Source organism: Artemia sp. Qi Xiang Cuo, chromosome 10 (genome assembly GCF_049724085.1).
Source record: "Artemia sp. Qi Xiang Cuo chromosome 10, ASM4972408v1, whole genome shotgun sequence".
In the NCBI taxonomy this organism is placed as follows: domain Eukaryota; kingdom Metazoa; phylum Arthropoda; class Branchiopoda; order Anostraca; family Artemiidae; genus Artemia; species Artemia sp. Qi Xiang Cuo.
This window is the reverse complement of record NC_142803.1, coordinates 74,605,663-74,628,320: the sequence shown is the minus strand read 5'-3', so window position 1 is coordinate 74,628,320 and position 22,658 is coordinate 74,605,663. Positions and strand designations below refer to the sequence as shown.

Here is a 22,658-nt window from a genome sequence, read left to right as displayed (position 1 = left end):
TCCAAAAGGAAAATCTTACATCACAGAACAAATTCCTATACATAAGTGCTCAAAGAAATGCCATATTGAAACAACGCAACGCCAATCTGAACACTCAAAGCTTCGACGGGGGGGGGGCAACTTGTGCCATATTTTCTCGCCCTTTCGCCCCAAAGAAATTTAATATTAAAATTAAGCATGCCACTCGGAACAATCACAGTTTAGAGACAGAGTGGGCCTTACTCGGGCCACGTACGCCTATCCCTTTTCACGAAGGATTCTTATATTAAAAGTACACACGAGGATTATATACGCCCGTCTTTTTCCTTCAAAGAAGTCCAATATGTCCAACAAACCACAGTGAAAATTAACGAAAGGTAAGAAAAGTCTTTTTTTCGGTAAAATGACGCCTGTCAAATGTGACAGGCATAAAATTTTACGCCTTTTTGGGTAAATAACAATCAGAAATATTTGGTCAGAAACAAAATAAAATGTGAAGGTGTGTGATTGTTCTCCTAGAATGCAATATCGTATAAATATGGGTCCAAGAATTTTCCCCAGAAAACCAATGAAATGTCATGAACTTAACACAAAGGACATTGTATTTCCCTATGCTTGACGTAGTAGACTAAGTATTATCACCTACTGATTATTTGATCTGAAATGATTAACTTCTAGAGCGAAAAGCCGTTCCCGCTACAAACTGGCTTCCCGGTTCAATGTTGGATTTTTGAAATTCCATTTAAATTAAGGCATTCCATACACATCCTTATCTCAGAGACGAAGGGTTTTTGGGCCTGAAAACTCCCACATGTGTAATCTCATGAATAAAATAGTACAAATTTTACACTCAGGATTGTATCAATTTTTGCGGTGGGGGGGAGGAAGGGAGAAGTAGGCCAGACCCGAAAGATATGCCAGTATATTTCATTTATCTGTTTTTGAATAGGAATACAATACATTACGTGTATCAAACACTTAAGGCTATTGACTTTATTAGCGCCATTCGCTTAATTCACATTATTACCTAAAAATGAAGTTTTCTTTTTACTGCTTTACTTAAATTTAGACCTAAACTAATTAATGACAATTAACTGAATTTCTTTACGAACACACAAAATCAGGTTCGTACAAGTTTTTAATACTTAATGGAAGCAAAGTTTAGTTTCATTTGACCTAGTTGATTTGACCTAGTTGCTCGATTTGACCTAGTTGATGATGCATGAATGTTTTTCAGGATGCTCAGAGTAGTTATTTCGTACCCCCAAACAAGCAAATAGAGATTGCTTGTGAACAGCTAAGGAAGGATGAAAAGCTTAAAAATGGCTATCACGGGCTTGGATTTTCACAGGGTGGCCTGTTTTTGTAAGTAATTCAGCGATGCGTAAGCAACACTTTTTGTTGTTTCGATTTACTTGCTTTAATATTTGTGTAGTTGTTTACTTTATCTGTGTAATTTGTCTTGTTTGTCTTATGTGGTTTCGATTATACTTTTCATTTTCTCAATTTCCTTTTTTTGCTGCTCTCCCATTTTATATAATACTTCAGAGTGGTTACAAAACAGACTACGATCATCATTATTATTAATTTAATTATTATTATTATTGCATTTATTAATATTGCCATTATTATTTTTGCTATTGTTTTGTTTATACTGGTATTTTTACAAAGGACTGAATATATATGTATATATATATATATATATATATATATATATATATATATATATATATATATATATATATATATATATATATATATATATATATATATATATATATATATATATATATATATAAATAAATGGGGCAATGCCTCGTAGATTTGGAAAAAGATACTACTGGAAAAAATGAAGTCGACCTCTTTTGTCTCAACTTGGTATATAGTCGAAAGAGTGTTTATTATTGTCAATTGTTTGTCAGAGCTACTTCAAACAGAAAGTTTGCCTATCTTTAAGGAACTTGCACTGATTTTTGGGAAATACAAGACGCTCCAAAAGCTGAGATACCATAACGAAACTTAAGCCAAAACACATTCGAATTTTTTGCTTTACATGATATCCAGGAATCGAAGTCTCCAATATCTAAAATCAGTGATCGGAGTAAGATAAGTCATGCTATTTCCATCCGTCTAAAAGATTTTCTTTCAAATTAAAAATCGGTCATCTAGTTCAATCAGACTTCAGTAAATTTCTGTGCTTCGAGGTGATAGACCGTTTCAATTTTGAGATGGACCGACGTTTCATGCAAAACATGTCTCTGCTCGACGCTTTATCTGCCTCTGACCCTTCAAGTTCCGATTGCCCCCAATTTTTTAAAGTTGAGAGTATAATCTGTCATTACCAAGTGATTCTCGGTGTTGATGACAATTCCCTAGCATCCCAGCTTCTCTTGCAAAGGTGCAGCATTCTTATTGTTGTAAAGTTGCCCCTGCTTATCAGGGCTAAAAATCTTCAGCGTGTTATATTTGAGGCTTGGGTAAGAATTGGTACACAGAATTCATTGACAACTAATATTTTATTATAAAAGGAAATAAGGAACTGATATTTTATTATAAAAGGAAATAAAAGGAAAAATATTCTAATCCTAATTATTTTGAATTCTTCTAAACCTCTTCTAGGTCTGTTGTTCAATCTACGAATGTTTACCGAAAAAAAGAATTAAGTTAATTCTAGGCTATTGGATACTTCTAATTGAAAGACCTACACTTGAATAATCAGACAAGACTTGGGTGCCAGTGTATTTAAAATTCTTTGCATCAAATTATTGTTTCTTGAAAACTAGGAATAACCTTTTTATCAGATCTCACACTAGATGAATAAATTAAACTAAGTCTCAGGTTTATATTCTGAAAAGGAGGTTCATTTTCTTTGGAACTTTGATAAACTTCAACTTTTTAGACAAAATTGGATCTTGGGACGGAAGAGATTAGAATTCTTATTCTAGCAATGTAATTCCTCGTTTCTTCCCTAACCATTCTGTAAAACATCAGGGCCGCCTCTACATAATATTAGCACGGGTTTAGAAATGCAATGTTTGCTAAAAAGAGGAAATCGAGTCCTTCTTTCGTATAACGTCAGAGAATTCGCTATGGGAGGAATATTGTATTGTCCTCTAGTTCCAATCTTCTCATATATATAAAAGATTTTAATAAACGCTAGGTAAATTTCAAAGGTCACTAAGCTGAAAGGAGGAGCCAAAAGCTCTTTAATTTATTCTTTAAGGTTAAGGGGTTTATCTTGTACTTAAACCTTAGGTTATTCACAAGTTCCAGTTTCTAAGACGAAACCAGTTACGTTTCTATTTTAATCCTTAAAATTTCTATACTTTGTTTAGAGTATCCAAGTCTTTCTAACTAAACCCAAAATGTCGTTCTTTGATTTCAGCACTAGTTTATATCTCCTATATAAGTATTAAATTTATTAACTCAACTCAGCATAAGACCTTAGTTTAGCCCAGGCGACAGAAATCTCTTAAAAGCTTATTATCTTATTTCAGTGGTTCTCAAAGGAAATTTATGCAGGCCAGTAGTAGCTTTTTATCCTAATTTATAAAGAAAACACTTATTCATATTCCTTGGTTATGAGGCAAACTACACCGATTTGTCTCTCATCCTTAAGTTATATTCATTTTGCTACTGGATCCGTTTTAGCCCCCTTGTCTTGCTCTTTTAGCCAATCAAGAACTTTTTGTTTAAAAGTTTTTTTTTCAGTATTTCAGGGCCTTGCGTTTGTTTTATACCCAAAACTAGTCTAAATTAGGTCTTTAAATATTTATCACGGGTTCAAAAGTCGTTAGATTCTTTGACAAAAAAGTGTCACTACAAGATTTATGACTAGTTACGCAAAGTGAAGTTATTTTCAAATTCAAGCTAATTTGAAATTGTCGCTATATTTCTGATCTATTGAAGCGAAAGGGAGTTCCAAGCTTTACTAAACTTGAGTTACCAAATTGCACAAAATTAAGGCCTCCTTACATTTTGACACTTCAAAACTGGGCTTTCTCAAAACTTTTGAAATTTCATATGACCTCCTAATTACCTATTCTGCAATGCTAAGTCTTATGCAGCTAGTTGGTGCTTTGCTTGTGACCTGACCATTGCCAGCAGTGAAAGATACTGATTGGAATTAGGGCATGTGAAGGATTGTCTGCTATTGATAATGAGAAGTAACAGACTCAATAATCACATGATCAATGGCGTAAGAAAAGAAGGTTAAGAAATTATATTGGGATAGATCAGTCAACGAATTGTTCAAACAGCGAAGTCATTGATACCCCCCTTTTTCTTCTTTTTTTATGCTACTTATTTTTAGTTTCCCCTTGAGACCTTAAGTTTTAGTTTAAAACATTAATTATAGTTAGCAACAGGCCTATAAAGCTTTGCCCATCGTACTACCTTTTTTCACCACAACTTACCGTCTCGCGGGCAAACTTTCCCCAAGTATTTCATTTTAAGCCAAAAATCTCTCGTTTTTATATTTAAAGCGAGATTCTAATTTTCTTTTCTTTTTATTTCCCCTCGACGATTTAAATTTTATTTTTTGAAAATTAACTATAGTTAAAGCTACCAATGGGCAAAACAAACATATGGACGTTCCTTCAATCACCATTAATCACTAGAAGCTTAGCAGAGAAATTGCTGAATAGTTAGGTCAAGCAAGAACATGGAAAAAGCTATTTTTTAAATGCTAATGATCAAAATCAAAATGCCACAAGTACACACCAGCTTAAAAGTGAATAAGTAGGACTGTATAATATCATTAAACAGGATAACTTACCTTTGTAATAGCTAGAGCTCAAAACATTATCTTACACAGGGCATAAACACCGAAACTGTTTTTGTAAGAGTTTTGGAAAGAAAGGTTAGATGATACCAAAAAGCCTGGAAACAGACTTGACTAGGTAACAGGACAGTAGAGCAGGTTCAAGGAAGTTGTATGGAGGAAAAGGGCCAGAGTAATCAAAGACGTTTCGAAAAAAAACAGATTAAGACGTAAGAGAGTGGAACAGTGGGAAAGAAGTCAAAGGAAGTCGTACGTAGAAAAGGAGGGCTGGCTGAAACCAAAAGCCTTAGAAAAAGACTAGAACAAGCCGTAAGAGAGTATAGCAGGTTAAAGAAATTCGAATGAGGGAAAGTAGGCCCAGATGAGACAAAGAGACTTGGAAAAAGACTAGATTAAATCCTAAGAGACGAGAACAATAGAAAAGAAGTTAAAGGAAAATGTATACAGGAAAAGAGGACTGGCTGTGATCAAGAGCCGCGGAAAAAGACTAGAATAAGTCTTAAGATATTGAACCAAGTGAAAAGAATTTGGACAGGGCAAAGAAGAGCAGAGGAGGGTCATTGGAAGTGATTAAGGATGATGGAAGCCATGATAGGAATTTCAGAAGGACCAAACGTAATTAGGAGGATAAAAATGATTTGAAAAACTCAGAGTAGGGCAAAAAGGTAAGAAGGGACTACTATTGTCAGAAGGAGGCTAAAAATATCAAAGGGGTGGAAAAAGGCCAGAAGAAATTAAATAACATCCAACCAGAATGAACAAAGTCAATGGGCCAAAAGAAATTTTAGAGGGAGTAAACATAGTAAGGAGGGTAAAAAAGGACAATTGGAACTCGATAGATGGTAAGAATGTCAGAAAATACTAACAATGTCAGAAGAAGCTAAAGAGATCAAAGAAATGAAAAAAAAACTTAGAAGAAATTAAATCAGGTCTAAGAAGAAAAAACAAAGTCATCAGGGACAAAGACTGGAAGCCATGAAACCCAGCTCACTGTATGATAGCAAAAAGTTTGTTGCACTGTTTGAAATTTTGAGATACACACAATTGACAAAATTCGTTTTAAGCATCTTCTCTATCAACTTGAAAGTAATCTAGAACTGAGAATAATTTCAATCTTTCTAGCATTAAATAAAAAAACAAGTTTTTTTTAACTGAAAGTATGGAACGACCCTAAATCTTGAAATGAACAAAAATTATTCCGTATATGAAAAAGGCTGTCCCCTCCTCAACGCCTCGCTCCTTACGCTAAAGTTTTTATTGTTTTAAAAAATTTAGCTGTGAGAAAGAGTCAAACTTTAGCGTAAAGAGCGAGATGCTGAGGGGGGGACAGCCCCTTTCATATACGGAATAGTTTCTGATCGTTTTAAGTTTTAATGTCACTCCTTACTTTCAGTTAAAAAACTTGTTTTCTGTTTATTTTCTGAACGTTTTTGAATTAATGCAGGTTTTGATTTTGGCTCATAGCAATTTTGGCTCATAGCATCTTTAGCACCTTTTACACCTTTTGGCTCATACCGTACCATAGCACCCTTTGGCTAATAGCAATTTGGCTCATAGCAATTTTGGTTAAGAGCAGTTTTGGCTCATGGCACCCCTTCATAGCTAAATCCCTTCCCCCAAGAAAACTTCTTCCACGGAGAGATTCTCCTACGTAAAGCCCCGACCCCTCCCCCCACTACCAGAAAATTCCCCCTGAAAACGTCTGAATACTTCCCAATAAAGAATACTATATGTAAACACTGAGCACAGTTCATAACTTGCAGCCCTTCCCCCGGGGACTGTGGAGAATTAAGTCATCCTCAAAGACATAGCTATTATATTTCTCAACCATGCTGAACAAAATGGGTGTCTCGAAGTTCTGATCAAGTGACTGGAAAAAAATGAGCGTGGGAGGAGGCCTAGTTACCCTCCATGTTTTGGTTACTTAAAAAGAGCACTGGAACTTTTAATTTCCATTTGAACAAACACTCCCGCGATATTCTAGGACCACTGGATCGATATGATCAGCTCCCCCCCCAAAAAAATAAAAATAAACACTCATCCGTGGTTTTTCTTCTGGCAAAAAATACAAAATTCCGCATTTTTGCAAATAGGAGCTTGAAACCTCCATAATAGGGTTCGCTGATACGCTGAATCTGATGATGTGATGTTCATTAAGGTTCTGTGACCTTCAGATGATGTTTCCCCCTTTTTTCCAAAATAACGCAAATTTTCTCAGGCGCCTAATTTTTGATTTATAAGACTAAACTTGAAGAAACTTAGAAATTTGAAATCAGCATAAGAATCTAATTCTTTTAATGTATCTATTGGTATCAAACTTTTTTTTTAGATTTTCAGTCACTATTGAGCTAGGTCGCTCCTTACTTACAGTTCGTTACCACGAACTGTTTGATAAAAGGGGTTACCCGACTATCAATATTTACTATCCCCTCAGGCTCTCCTAGGTCTTGGGAGCTGCTGGTATCCAAGGATAATATTGTTTCTTTGTTCAAACAAATTCAAATTGTCATTAAAGCTTGAAGTGATATCTGCTCTATCAAGTGTGAAATCATCTAGACCTTGAATAATCTTGAAATTTCTAGGATAAAAAGAGTTACTTAACTTGGAACTTTTTAAATCTGCCCAGCCTCGCCAGACCATACTTCAATCAGTAGATCCAAACTTGAATCGGTTACAGTCACAGTCATAATTTTTCACAGTCGCGAGTGGTCTCAAACGCAAGTGTCCACAGCCTTAAGAAGTCATAGTCACAAGTAGTCACGGTCACAAATAGTTGCAGTCAGGATTGTAAGTAGTCACTGTTATATTCTCAAATAAACGGGATTCCGGAGAACACACAGAAGAAGGATACCGCGTAGTGTGGGTTGAAACAGTTGCAAGTCGTGGAGTGGACAAAATACGAAGAGATGAAGCTTTTTTCGGTTCAGGAAATTATTTCTACCTACTCTGACGTTAGCGAGACTATCACTCAGACAGATTAATGTGTACCACATAATCATAATCAGCACAATAGCGCTGCCTAAGTAGAGAACGATATTGGCAAAACTTTTTTTTCGGTTCTTGGTCTTAGACCAGGGTACTTCGTATCAAAGGAGTTGTCGTAGAAACATCGAAAAATGCTCATTTGATTGGAAATGGGAGTGGCTTGTGCCCTTTTTAATAATCGAAAATGATTGCAAGGCAACTAACACCCCTTCCACGCCCACTTTTTGCCAAAACGCATTCATTTTGTTCAGCGTAGTTGACGTCCAGATAGAAATTATGTTTTTGAGGAGGACACTCCACACAACCCTCAGGGCAAGGGTTGTAAGTTATACCCTGGGGCATATAAGGTTTTCATAGAAAGCGTTGTCTTAGAAACTTCAAAAAAGGCTCATACGATAGGAAATTAGAAGGGCTAGTGCCCTTTTTAATAGTCGAAAGTGATTGGAGGGCAACTAACCCCCCTCTCACGCCAACCTTTTCCCCAAAAATATCCGATCAAAATTTTTAGATAGCCATTTTGTTCAACGTAGTTGAAAGCTCTGGAAATTAGGTCTTTAAGGATGAAACCCACCCAGCCCCTAGGGCAAGGGTCCTAAGTTAAGCCCTGGGGTAATATAAGGTTTTTTTTTATAGAAAGAGTTGTGGTAGAAACTTCAAAAAGGGCTCATTTGATTGGAAATTGAAATGGCTAGTGCCCTTGTTAATAGTAAAAAATGATTGGAAGGCAACTCACACCCCTTCCACGCCAACCATTTATCCAAACACATTCAATAAAAATTTTGAGATAGCCATTTTGTTCAGAGTAGTTGAAAGTTCTGGAACTTAGGTCTTAGAGGATGACACTCCCCCCACAGCCCTCAGGGTAAATGTTGTAAGTTGTGCCCTGGGTATATAAGATTTTCATTGTAAGCTTTGTCGTAGAAACTTCAAAAACGACTCATTCGATAGGAGATTCAAGGGGCTAGTGTCCTTTTTAAAAGTCAAAAGTGGCTTGAGAGCAACTAACCCCCCTCACGCCCTCCTTTTCCCCAAACACATCCGTAGGCTATACGTAAATAATTTCTTAGACCACACTGCTTTTCCATTAAAAACAAAAAAAATTTTAAACAAGAAAAACGGGTTTTAATTTTCTATAAAGCAGTGAAATACAAAACAATTAATTATGCACAAAAGCTCCGAATATTTCCAATCATCCAATCAAAATTTTATATAGTCATTTGGTTTGATGTAGTTATAAGTTTTAGAAATTACGTCTTTGAGGATGATAAACCACTCAGAACCCTCAGGACAAGGGTTGTAAGGTATACCCTGGGGGCATATAAGGTTTTTTATAGATATTGATGTTATAGAAACTTCAAACAGGGCTTATTCTATTGGAAATTAGAAGGGTTTATGCCATTTTTAATAGTAGAAACTAATTGGAGGATAACTAACACCCCTCTCACACCCACCATTTCCCCAAAAACATCCAATCAAAATTTTGAGACAGCCATTTTGTTCGACCTAGTTAAAAAGTCTGGAAACTATGTTTTTGAGAATGGAACTCCCCCATAGCTCTCAGGGCAAGGGTTTTAAGCTATGCCGTAGGGGCTGTAAGTTTTTTTATTGAAAGTTCCGTCGTAGAAACTTCAAAAAGGAATTTTTGATTGGAAATTGAAACGACTAGTTCTCTGATACTGATTGGATGGCACGTAACCCTCCTCTCACGCCCACAATTTCCCCAAACACATCCAATTAAAATTTTAAGATAGCCATTTTGTTCAACGTAGTTGAAAGGTCAAGAATTTATGTCTTTGAGGATGACAACCCCCTCACAGCCCCTAGATCAAGGGTTGTAAGTAATGCCCTGGGGCACATATGGTTTTTATAGAAAGTGCTGTCGTAGAAACTTCAAAAAGGGCTCATTCGATTGGAAATTGAAAGGGCTAATGCCCATTTTAATATTCAGAAGTGATTGGAGGGCAACTAAATCCCCTCTCACGTCCACCATTTCCCCAAACATATCCAATTAAAATTTTACATTGCAATTTTCTTCAACGGAGTTAGAAGTTCTGGAAATTAGGTCTTTGAGGATGACAACCCCCCTCAGCCCTCATTGCAAAGGTTGTAAGTTATGCCCTGGGGGAATATAGGTTTTTTATTGAAAGCGTTGTCGTAGAAACTTCAAAAAGGCTCATTCGATTGGAAATTGAAAGGACTAGTGGCATTTTTTAATATTTGAAAGTGATTCAAGAGTAACTAACGCCCCTCTTACGCCCACCATTTTCCCAAACACATCCAATCAAAATTTTTGCATAGCCATTTTGTTTAACGTAGTTGAAAGTTCTGGAAATTAGGTCTTTGAGGATGACAGCCCCCTAACAGCCCACGGGCAAGGGTTTTAATTTACGCCCCGGGGGCATACACGGGACTTATAGAAAACGTTGTCGTAAAAACTCTAAAAGGCTCGTTCGATTAGAAATTGAAAGGAATAGTGCCCTTTTTAATAGTTGAAAGTGATTGGAAGGCTTGAAATTTTTATAGTAAAGATCGATTTGGTTACAATGTCTTATTTTTGTTTTTCTTTTTTTTTGTTTTGACCAGGGCACTTCCTATCGAAGGAGTTGTCTTAGAAACTTCGAAAAGGACTCATTTGATTTAAAATAGAAAGGCCTAATGCCCTTTTTAATAGTAGAAAGTAATTGGAGGGCAACTAGTCCCCCTCCTACGCCCACCCTCCCATTTCCCCATCATGTTTAAAAGCTAAATGTGGCCTTAAGATTAAATCACACTGCACCGTGTTAATGCGAATTCCAAATAAGGCTTCTCAGCATTACCCCAAGAACGACTGAGGTTGTTATGTTCAAACTTTCGGGGCTACTTCTGCTCTTAAAATTTAACCAAATCAAGCTAGCGTAAGTGTATCCAAGCTATCAAAGAGAGTAAACAGATATTTATGCAGCTCAAGCTTGAAACGAACAAAAATCACTACAAACAAGAGTTTGGGTATCGCCTCCTTCTCTCACTGTAAAAGTCTAAAACCTACTGCATCATTTGCGCTTTACTGAAAACCAATTTTATTGCAAATATTTTTTTTGTTCTTAATATTTAACATAAACATTAAAATTATAGCAAAATTTTGAACTGATGACCTTTCAGCAATTAATATCATTATACATCAAATATTCAGTTGAATTTATTAGTTCTTTCTAGAGTTTTATAAGACTAATATTGTTTCAATACAAACAAGAGTTTGGACAGTCCCCTTCCTTAACTGTAAATAAAAACCAAAAGCCTACTGCGTCATTTTTGCTTCACTGAAAACGAATTATATTACAAATATTTTCTTTTCCAGTTCTTACAGTATTGAAAATGAAAACAAAATTAGAGTGAAATGAATTCTTGAACTGATGGATCTTTCAACAACTAATATCATTATACATCAAGCATTCAATTTGATATTTTGTCTGCTTTCCAATTCTGTTCAAGACGCATATAGTTTTCAGTAATGTGCCAATGACGCAGTAGGTTTTAAGCGAAAATGACGCAGTAGGCTTTTGGTTTTTATTTACAGTTAACACCGGATGCATTTAGGGCGTGGAAGCGGGTTGAGGGGTGGGGGGGGGCTTGTTGCCCTCCAATCTCTTTTGACTCTTAAAAAGGGAACGATCCCCTCCATCAGCTCTTTCAGGAACTCGGTTGACAAGATATACGAGAGTCGTATGTACGACTTCAGTAGCTTTGGAAGATTTATCTAAATTTTTGTATTGTCTTTGTCCTGTTTTATACGAGGCTCTGGCCTATGTTTTTGAATTACATTATATTATTATTATTATAAAAACCTTATGTGCTCCCAGAAAATAACTTATAACCCTTACCCTGAGGGCTGCGGGGGGGTTGTCATCCTTAATGACCTAATTTCCAGAATTTGCAACCCCGGTAAACAAAATGGCTATCTCAAATTTTTGATTGGATGTGTTTCGGGAAAAGGTGGGCACGAGAGGGGGGTTATTTTCCCTCCAATCACTTCCCACTATTTAAAGGGCACTGGCCCTTTGAATTTCCAAACGAATCAGCCCTTTATCAAGAGCTTATAGACCCCCCAGGGTATAACTTATAACCCTTGCCCTGAGGGCTATGGGAAGTGTCCTCCTCAAAAACATAATTTCTCTCAGGAAATCAACCACGTGGAACAAAAAGGCTATTTCAAAATTTTGATTGGATGTGTTTGGGGAAATGGTGGGCGTGGAAGGGGTGTTCGTTGACTCTCAATCACTTTTGACCCTTAAAAAGGGCACTAAAACTCTCGATTTACAATTGAATGAGCCCCCTTTAAAGTTTTTGCGACGACTCTTTCTATATGAAGTGCTTTTGGGTAAAAAAATAAATAAATAGATAAATGATAAAACATTGGAGCTGTATGGCCTTCACTATAGGCAACGCTACAGCGTTGCCTCTGATTTATTTATTTTTTTCCAGAGGCACTTCATATGGAAGGGGTCGTCGTAGAAACTTCAAAAGGGGCTCATTCTATTGGAAATCGAGAGTTCTAGAGTCCTTTTTAAGGATTAAAAGTGATTGGAAGGCAACTAACACCCCTTTCACGCCCACCAGTTCCCCAAGCACATCCAATCAAAATTTTTTGAGGAGGACACTCCCTCACAGCCCTCAGGGCAAGGGTTGTAAGTTATGCCCTAGGGGCATATATGATTTATATAGAAAGCTTTGTCGTAGAAACTTCGAAAAGGACTCATTCGATTGGAAATTCAAAGGGTTAGGGCCCTTTTTAATAGTCAAAAGTGATTGGTGGGCAACTAGTCCCCCTCTCACGCCCACCTTTTCCCCAAACAAATCCAATCAAAGTTTTGAGATTGGCATTTTGTTCAACGTAGTTTAAAATTCATTAAATTAGGTCTTTGAGGACAGCAAGCCCCCCACAGCCCTCAGGGAAAGGGTTGTAAGTGATCTCCTAGGGGCATATAAGGTTTTTATAGAAAGCGTTGTCATAGAAACTTCAGAAAGGGCTTATTCAATTGGAAATTAAAATGCCTAGTTCCCTTTTTAATAGTTGAAAGTGAATGAAAGGCAACTACCACCCCTTCCAAGCCCATCATTTCCCCAAACATATCGAATCAAAATTTTGATATAGCCAATTTGTTCAACGGAGTGAAAGTTCTGGAAATTATTTGTTTAAGCAGAACTCTCCCCCTACAGTCTTCAGGGCAAGGGTTATAAGTTATGCCCTAGGGGCATATATGGTTCTTATGGAAGGAATGCTTTTATGAACTTTAGAGAGGGCTCATTTGATTGAAAATTGAAAGTTCTAGTTCAATTTTTAAACGTCAAAAGATATCGGAGGATAACAAGCTCCCCCCCCCAGACCATTTTTCCCAAATGAATCCGATAAAAATTTTGACATAGCTATTTTGTTGAAAATAGTTCAAAGATCATATAACAAAATTCCGGTGTCGACAAGACCCCTAGGGCCTGTGGGAGGCTTTGTAAGCTATGCCCTGGGGGCATATATGGTTCTTGTGGAAGGGATGGTCGTATTAACTTCAAAAAGGGCTTGTTTGATTGAAAATTCTAGTTCACTTTTTAAGAGTCAAGAGAGATTGGAGGGCCCCTAGTTTCCTCCCCCGCCACGCCCTTTTTTGATCAAACCCAACCGATAAGAACTTTGAGATGACCTTTTTTAAGAAAATAGTTCAAAAACCATATAACAAAGCTCCGGGGTCGACACAGCCCCCCAAGGCCTGAGGGTAGGCGTTGTAAGTTATGCCCTTGGGGAATATATGGTTCTTATTGAAGGGATGCTCATAAAAATTTCAGAGACTGCTCATTTGATTGGAAATGGAAATTTCTAGTTCAGTTTTTTAGAGTCAAAGTAGATTGGAGGACAACTAGCCCTCCCCTCCACGTCCATTTTCTCCCGAATGCATCCAATAAGAATTTTGAGATAGCCATTAAGTTAAAAATTGCTCAAAAGTCAGATAAAAAAACTCAGGTGTCATCACAACTCCCCAGGGCCCGGGGAAGGTGTTGTAAAGTATGCCCTTGGGCACATATGGTTCTTATGAAGGGGATGCTCGTATAAACTTCAGGGAGGGCTCATTTGATTGGAAATCTAAAGTTTGAGCCTACTTTTTAATAGTAAAAAATTATCTGAGGGTAGCTAGTCCCCCCCCCCCACACGCCTTCTTTTTCCAAACCCATCTGATGAAAACTTTGAGATATAAATTTTGTTAAAAATAGTCCAAAGGTCGCAAAAGAAAAACTTTGGTGTCAATACAACCCCCCAGGCCCGGGGGAAGGCGTTCTAAGTTATGCCCTAAAGGCATGTACGGTTTCTTATGAAAGGGATGCTCGTATAAACTTCGAAGAGGGCTCATTTGATTGGAAATCGAAAGTTCTATTTCACTTTTTAAGAGTCAAAAGTGATTGGAGGGCAGCTAGCCTCCCCCCACACTCCATTTATTTTTTTCCCACTATTCGATTGGAAATCGAGAGTTCTATTGATCTTTGTAAGAGTCAAAAGTGATCGGAGGCAACTACCCCCCCCCCCAAGCCGGTTTTCCCCAAATACATCTGATAAAAAATTTGCGGTAACCATTTTGTTAAAAATAGTTCAAAGGTCAGATAAGAAAAACTCCTGTGTCGACACTCCCCCCCAGGGCCTAGGGCAGGCGTTGTAAGTATTGCTCTTGGGGCATATATGGTTCTTATGGAAGATATGCTGGTATAAACTTCGGAGGGGGCTCATATGATTGGAAATTGAAAGTTCTCGTTCACTTTTTAGAGTTAAAAGAGATCGGAGGGCAACTAGTTCCCCTCTACACACCCTGTTTCCCTCAAAACTATCCGATAAGAATTTTGAGAGGGCCATTTTTTCAAAATAGTTTAAAGGTCAGATAAGATTAACTCCGGTGTCAACACAACCCCTTAGGGCCGGGGGCAGGCATTGTAAGCTATGTCCTGGGGCCGTATGTGGTTCTTATGAAAGGAATGCTCGTATAAACTTCAGAGATGGTTCATTTGAATGGAAATTAAAAGTTGTAGTTCATTTTCTAAAAGTTGTAGTTCACTTTTCGAAATGAAAAACGAAAAAAAATTCATTAAAAAAGACTTTTCGAAAAATTAGTTTTTCAAAGAAAATTAAAGGCTATTTTAAACTTAAGCTCAGCAGATACAAATACGTGTTAAAATTCAAACTAAAAACGACCAGAAATTACTATTAAAGAATAAATGAAGGCCAAAATGAACAGAAATTAAATAAACAATCATAGCAAAAAACATACATGAAGTAATAATATAAATGAATAAATACATCTTGTGGTAACCATTTTGTTAAAAATAGTTCAAAGGTCAGATAATAAAAACTCCTGTGTCGACACCCCCCCCCCCCCGGGGCCCAGGGCAGGCGTTGTAAGTGTTGCTCTTGGGGCATATATGGTTCTTATGGAAGATATGCTGGTATAAACTTCGGAGGGGGCTCATATGATTGGAAATTGAATGTTCTCGTTCACTTTTTAGAGTTAAAAGAGATCGGAGGGCAACTAGTTTCCCTCTACACACCCTGTATCCCTCAAAACTATCCGATAAGAATTTTGAGAGGGCCATTTTTTCAAAATAGTTTAAAGGTCAGATAAGATTAACTCCGGTGTCAACACAACCCCTTAGGGCCGGGGGCAGGCATTGTAAGCTATGTCCTGGGGCCGTATGTGGTTCTTATGAAAGGAATGCTCGTATAAACTTCAGAGATGGTTCATTTGAATGGAAATTAAAAGTTGTAGTTCATTTTCTCAGAGTGAAAAAGATCGGAGGGCAACTAGCCCCTCCCGACCTCCCCGCCTTTGGGTTTATCTGATGGATAAACCCATCCGATAAAAATTTGAGGTGACCATTTTGTTAAAAATAGTTCAACTATCAGATATTAAAACTCCAGGGTCGACACAACCCCACAGTGCCTAGGGAAAGGCGTTGTAAGTTATACTCTGGGGATATATTGAAAATCATTTGATTGAAAATAGAAAGTTATAAATAGAAAAGAGACCGAAGGTTAATTAGTCCCCCTAAGCCCTTTTGCCCCAAACCCATCTGATAAAAATTTTGAGATAGCCACTTTGTTAATAGTAGTTCAAACATCAAAAAATAAAAACTCCGAGGTTGACACAAGCCCATTTTTCCCTTTTATATTGTTATTTTGATACCAATTTTGATACTTTGATGAACATTTGATTTTTTAATAAAAAAGTTTGACTTTAAAATAAGGAGTTTTTAAAAACTTGAAACTTTTCGAAATGAAAAACGAAAAAAAATTCATTAAAAAAAACTTTTCGAAAAATTAGTTTTTCAAAGAAAAGTAAAGTCTATTTTAAACTTAAGCTCAGCAGATACAAATACCTGTTAAAATTCAAACTCAAAACGACCAGAAAGTACTATTAAAGAATAAATGAAACCCAAAATGAACAGAAATTAAATAAACAATCATAGTAAAAAACATACATGAAGTAATAATATAAATGAATAAATAGATCTTAAAACAAGTAATGCTTAGATTGAATATGGAAATCAAGCTTAAAACGAAAAAGAAATTTTCTATTAAAGTATAAATGAAACTTGAAACGAACAGAAATTAAATAAGCAGTCAATGCAAACAAACATACAATAGATATTAATGTAAATTAATAAATTAATCTTAAAACGATTGAAACTTAAATTGAATATGCAAATCAAGCTTGAAACGAACAGAAATCACTACAAACTAGAGTTTGGGTATGACTCCTTCTCTCACTGTAAAATTTTAAAACCTACTACGTCATTGGAGCTTTACTGAAAACTATATGCGTCTTGAAAAGTCTTGGAAAGTATAAACACATCAAATTGAATATTTGATGTATATGAAGTTAATTTTTTAAAGATCCTTCAGTTCAAGAATTTATTTCACTGTAATTTTATATTTATTTTCAATGCTAAAAGAACTGAAAAGAAAATATTTGTAAAATAATTTGGTTTCAGTTCAGCGTCAGTGATGCAGTAGGCTTTTGGTTTTAATTTACAGTTAAGGAAGGGGGGAGTATCCAAATACTTGTTTGTAGTGAAACTATATTCGTCATAAACATCTTTAAAAAGAGCTAATAAATGAAATTGAATATTTGATATATAATGATATTAATTGCTGAAAGCTCATTAGTTCAAAATGTTACTATAATTTTAAAGTTTATTTTCAATATTAAGTACAGAAGAAAATATTTGTCATAAAATTGGTTTTCAGTAAAGCGCCAATGACGTAGTAAGTTTTAGACTTTTACAGAGAGAGAAAGAGGGGATACCAAACTCTTGTTTGTAGTGATTTTTGTTTGTTTCAAGCTTGATTTGCATATCCAATTTAAGTCTTCACTCGTTTTAAGATCTATTTATTAATTTACATTAATATCTATTGTATATTTGTTTGCATTGATTGTTTTTTTAGTTTCTGTTCGTTTTAAGTTTCATTTATGCTTCAATAGGATATTTTTTTTCGTTTTAAGCTTGATTTTCATATTCAGTCAAAGAATTACTTGCTTTAAGATCTATTTATTCATTTATATTATTATTTGTTGTATGGTTTTGGCTTTGATTGTTTATTTGATTTCTGTTCGTTTTGGGTTTAATTTATTCTTTAATAATAATATCTGGTCTCTTTGAACACTCACAACTGGACCCAGTGAAGCTGCTCAGATAAGTTAGAGAAAGCATTTTTACATCCGTACATGTATCCGTATAATACTTGTACATCCGTGCAAGTATTGATAAATTAAGTGTTGGATTTTAACAAGCCATCAAGATATATGAGAACGTTAATGTGACAGACAGCCAATGAGCTCAATTTACACCTATCTAGAACTGTGCAAACGTTCCTCCCTATCTAGAAAAACCAGCTAATCCCTGAAACTCCAAAAGATAAAATCCTGGAAATTTCAGCGAAGAAGATAATAGAAGAAATACAGAAACTGAAACAACTAGTATTTATCCCATTGATATCCCAATTGATCTAATAATATTATTCCCTGATAAACTATTACCCTGCTAGTATTTTTTATGATATTAGTATTTCCGGATGATACCCGTCGTGTTGAAACCTAGTTTACATTATTCCACTCCAAAAGAAAGGATACGTGAACGATTTTACTGGGGTTCAACCAATCACCTTAATCCCAATTTTTTCAAAAATGTATGAAGGTTTCTTAGCTGACTGGTTAAAGGAAGAGATTCTTGAACTTGTCGACTTACAACAATTTGGAAACCTGAAGGGGGCATCTACTTCACACTACCGTTTTAGTCTTCTTGACACCGTTCTTAAAAACCTTGAAAACCCTGATACTTGGTTAAATATTTAATTAATTGATCTCCAGAAAGCGTTCGACCTATTTAATCACAATATCCTTACAAATAAACTGCTGAAGGACTTTCAAGTGAGTCCCTTTCTAGTTAAAATTGTTACCTCCTTTTTAACAAATTGTTTTCAAGTGCTTGAATATAAAAATGTTTATTCCGATCCTTTTCTATCTTTTGTGGGGTGCCCTAGGGAACACTGATGGGCCCCATTTTGTTACTAATAATGGTTAATAGCCTCACGACTGACTACACAGAGCGATGGAAGTAAGGAAGACCTCTCTGCAATTGAAGTTTGTCGACGAAATATCAAAAGCTCACTTAAGACACTACTTGACGCTGTCACACAGGAGGTTTTTTTTTGTCGAAAATGAAAGTTAACATTAATAAATCATTAGTTATGACAGTTAGATTTCTAAAATAACCCCCATCTTTCACAAACCTCATTCCTCCCAAAATCTCTATCACATGCAGTAAACTATTAGGGGTGACAATTACTGCAGACTTGAACTGGGATGTCCAAGTTCAAAATGTCCTAAAACAAGCTTTCCCTTCGGTTTCCCTTCTAAAACTTTTTTTTAAATTTTTTTGCGCCCCTAAGGATCTTTTCCAACTTTATTGTTCTTTTATTCGGCCAATACAGGAGTTTGCTTGTCCAGTGTGGCAATTCAGTCTTTCTTCAGAGCATATTAATAAGATCCATAATCTTCCAAAAACGAGCACTCATGTTCAAATCTCCAAATGTCCGAAAACGAGCACTTAGAATCATAAATGGTGAAGTGAAGGTTCCATATCATTATCTACTAGGTAAGTTTAAGCTCCCAACGTTGGCCGAGAGAAGAAACCTTCTTCTCTCGGTATATATATATATATATATATATATATATATATATATATATATATATATATATATATATATATATATATATATATATATATATATATATATATATATATATATATACATACATATAAAAAAAAAAGAAAGGTAAAGGATGCGGCACTAGACCCTTAAGGTCCAAACCGGCGGTGCTGATCTCCGTTTCGTGGCCCTTCAGCCAGGAAGTGCAATGGGGGGCTGGGGGCCAGCCAACCTATGCTATCGCAAACCCTTCCTGTTTTACCTTCCCCAGATTTCTCCAGGTACCCAGTTAGAGCTGGGTTGACTCTGGCTAAGCTTACAGGGTCACACCACTGACCCGCGTCCCAAACTAAGAAACTGACCACACCAGGGAACGAACCCGAATTCACGGATTCTCAGCCCAGCGCGCGTCCACTTAGCCAGAACGGCTCTACATACACATACATATATATATATATATAATATATATATATATATATATATATATATATATATATATATATATATATATATATATATATATATATATATATATATATATATATATATATATATATATATATATATTTATATATATATATACATTTATATATATATATATATATTACACCTACTTTCGATAATTCATGTAGGCCAGATTTCTACTTTATAATATATATATGGCCTACATGCCTTTTAGGGTAAGTACATTATCCGTGTCACAAAACCGGTGTGTCATGGTTATGTGTTAATATATTCAGTTTTTTTTACTATAAAATAGAGTTTCAAATTGGAATTTTGTACACTTTGAGTACGTCATTCATTCTATCGATATATATATTTTACGATCATTTACATTGGTAGAGATATGGAATATTCTAAGCGACTTCTGGTGAGTAAAATTTTCTTATATTATAATAAAAGGAATCCGTTTTGCGTCGCATCAAGTTTTCACTGGCCTATATTGAACTAATGTGTAAACATGCTCTTATCAAATAGTGGAAAAACACCCCTTTCAGGTATGAGGATGTAAAGCGATTTGATTATTTTATGGTGAAACTGACTGCCCTGTTTGAATATTAACACCCTTTTCAGGTATGAGAATGTAAAGCGATTTGATTATTTTATGGTGAAACTGTCTGCCCTGTTTGAATATTTACTAAAATTTGAAAAAAAACAGGGACTTTTTAATTAGAATAGGAAGCTTTTTTGAAAGTGCTAACAGCTTTAGCGTAAAGAGCATGATATTGAGGGGGGGGTGATCCCTCATATCCGGATTAAATCTGCCAAAATGAATAAGCAAATTCTGTTTTAATTTTTCATGCACGATGCCCCAAAATCGAAGTGAACTTACCTCTCTTTTTTGAATATTTACTAAAATTGAAACACATGGACTGTTTAATTAGCATAGGAAGCTTTTTAAAAGAGCTAACAGCTTTAGTGTAAAAATCAAGGTATTGAGCCAAAAATGTGGAATTTTTCATTTTTGAGAGAGTAGAAGGATTTTGTACGGGGATTAATTTTACATGAGGAGGGGGGGGGGGTTCCAAGGGCGAAGTTTTCAGGGGGAAATTTTACGAGTTTTTTTTCCGCAGACGTAAGCTAACTTTTAAATTAAATTTTAGGTCTTTTGTCTTAGGGATTTGCTCCTCAAATTTTTAAATTGAAAATGAGTGTGCTGTTCTATTCGTAAAGACAATCTTTCAAGCTCTAATCAGCAAAAATGACAAGTTTTATCCATCTAGGACTTCCGCTCTATTGTTTATGTGTTTAAGTAGCTTGAAATTTAGGTCTTTAAGCTTACGAGCAACCCACTGAGAAAACAGAAAATAATTTTTATTTTATTTTAGGATGCTGTTGGTCAGCCATCACAACAGAAGCGTACAAAGTTGGATGAAGCCCAGGACAATGACGAGACAGGGCTAATAGAATCATTAAATTCAATCAGGCCAACTGTAATTCGCTTCGCTCCTCCTTCCGAAGGAAAGGAGGAGGATTCTATGGACATAGCGATGATTTTTGACGTGAGTGCAAATAGATATTCTGAAAATATTTTAATAATTCATTAAATCAATTCCTTATATGCTTGAGGTGAATAATGCTCTTTCGCCTTTTCTTTGAAAAAACTTATTTTGTAGAAAAAAGTGTTTTTAATTAATTCTTTATAAACGACGTCTGAAACACAAGGATGGTACAATTAGAACAATAAGTAACTTTTTTTTGAAGTACCGAAAAACTGTAGCGTGAAAAAGAGCGAGGTGTTGAGGTTTTTAATGTTTAAATTTATGTGTTAACAAATTTAACTAATTAGCTCCTCTTTCTAAAGTTCAACGCGGCACCACTGACAAAATGGAATACTGGGTACTTGTCTGTGAAACGAAACACATCCAAGAAGTGAAGTTATATTAATCCTAATGAAATATACCAAAACATGATGATAATATAATACTTTAGAAACACAATTTTGGAAACAAAGAATTGTGGAAAGCAGGCCGCGTAGAACAAACTAGATTAAATACCTAACCCCTAATCACTTATATATTTCCAATAGTCACTTATAATATACATGCATCGTAGTTTTTCTCACTCGGAACAAGCAAATCATAACTAAAACCACACAGGGATATCGGATTCCGTCAGATCGTACAAAGTGTAATTCTTGAGTGGGTTTTGTTTAACAGACAAGTTCCGGGTAATGTCTGGAGAACTTTTTAATTTTTGAAAGAACCCAATGAAAAATCTTAGATGACAGAGAAGGCTACTTTAATAATAAAATTTTTTTCAAGATTCATGATTGTGGTACTTACCTAAGCTTTAATTCATAAACTGATTGTAAATTTTTAGAGCTCTTTCTTCGAAAGGAAAAAAAGTGTCCTGTAGAACTGGTAAAACCACCCTCGATAGGCTTTATTCATGAAGAAACAAACATCGCTTACTATCAAAAGCAAGATGATATTCATTAATCAAAATTTTTGTCAGGAATTATGTGTTAACAATCAGAAATTCAATCTCCATTAATTTAGTAAAAACAATTGTTATGATTAGTGAGGTATAGATTGCACTAATAATTTCCATTATTATCTTACTCGGTTAATAATCAAAGTTGTTGCAAGAGTCACCATCGGAGTTCTCATGGCAAATTTTACGGCAGTATTGTGTGTAATCATGAGCAAAATCAAAATTTATTACTTTCTTGTTCGTGCAGGGAAAAATCGAAATGGAGGCATTATGCAAAGACACTTTAATTCGGGGGGCACTCTAGTTGTTGATATGGAAGGAGAAAAAGTTCTTCTTCTTACAATGATTTATTTAGTCCAGGTTTACTGCTACCAGCACTTCAAACAAATCCATCACCAAGCGACATAGGAAAATTCGGATTATCGAGAAAAGGGGGAAACTTACACCACCACTACCAGCAACCAATGTATGGGATTCATGTCCATTAACCGAGGCTGAAGAGCAATGTTTCATAGAACATACTGTCTCAGTTAGACGATGATTGGGTTTTTTTGAGAGTTACAATCAAGAGGGGCAGGCGCTGGAGATGGATCCCCATTTTGTCTTTTGATTCTGCACATTATATTTTTTTCGAATAAAACCATTAGTTATATATATCTTTCTCTTCTTCTAACTCAACCTCTAAGAATAAGACCTCATTTTACTGATTAAACCAAATATATTTTTAACATGTTCTGGTGTCATTATGAAAGACATATG

The 22,658-nt window shown here is 35.6% G+C and overlaps 2 protein-coding genes across 2 annotated transcripts in view; one reads left to right on the top strand and one right to left on the bottom strand.

The window, feature by feature from the left end:
- LOC148948161 (palmitoyl-protein thioesterase 1-like) overlaps positions 1–22,658 on the bottom strand; it is a 635,005-nt gene that overhangs the window by 546,835 nt on the left and 65,512 nt on the right. The window lies entirely within an intron of this gene.
- Positions 1–22,658, top strand: part of LOC148948162 (palmitoyl-protein thioesterase 1-like) — a 46,093-nt gene that overhangs the window by 14,191 nt on the left and 9,244 nt on the right. The window contains exon 3 of the mRNA XM_089095209.1: positions 1,217–1,344. Within this exon, the coding sequence (XP_088951335.1) occupies positions 1,217–1,344 (128 nt within the window). The remainder of the gene's footprint in view (positions 1–1,216; positions 1,345–22,658) is intronic.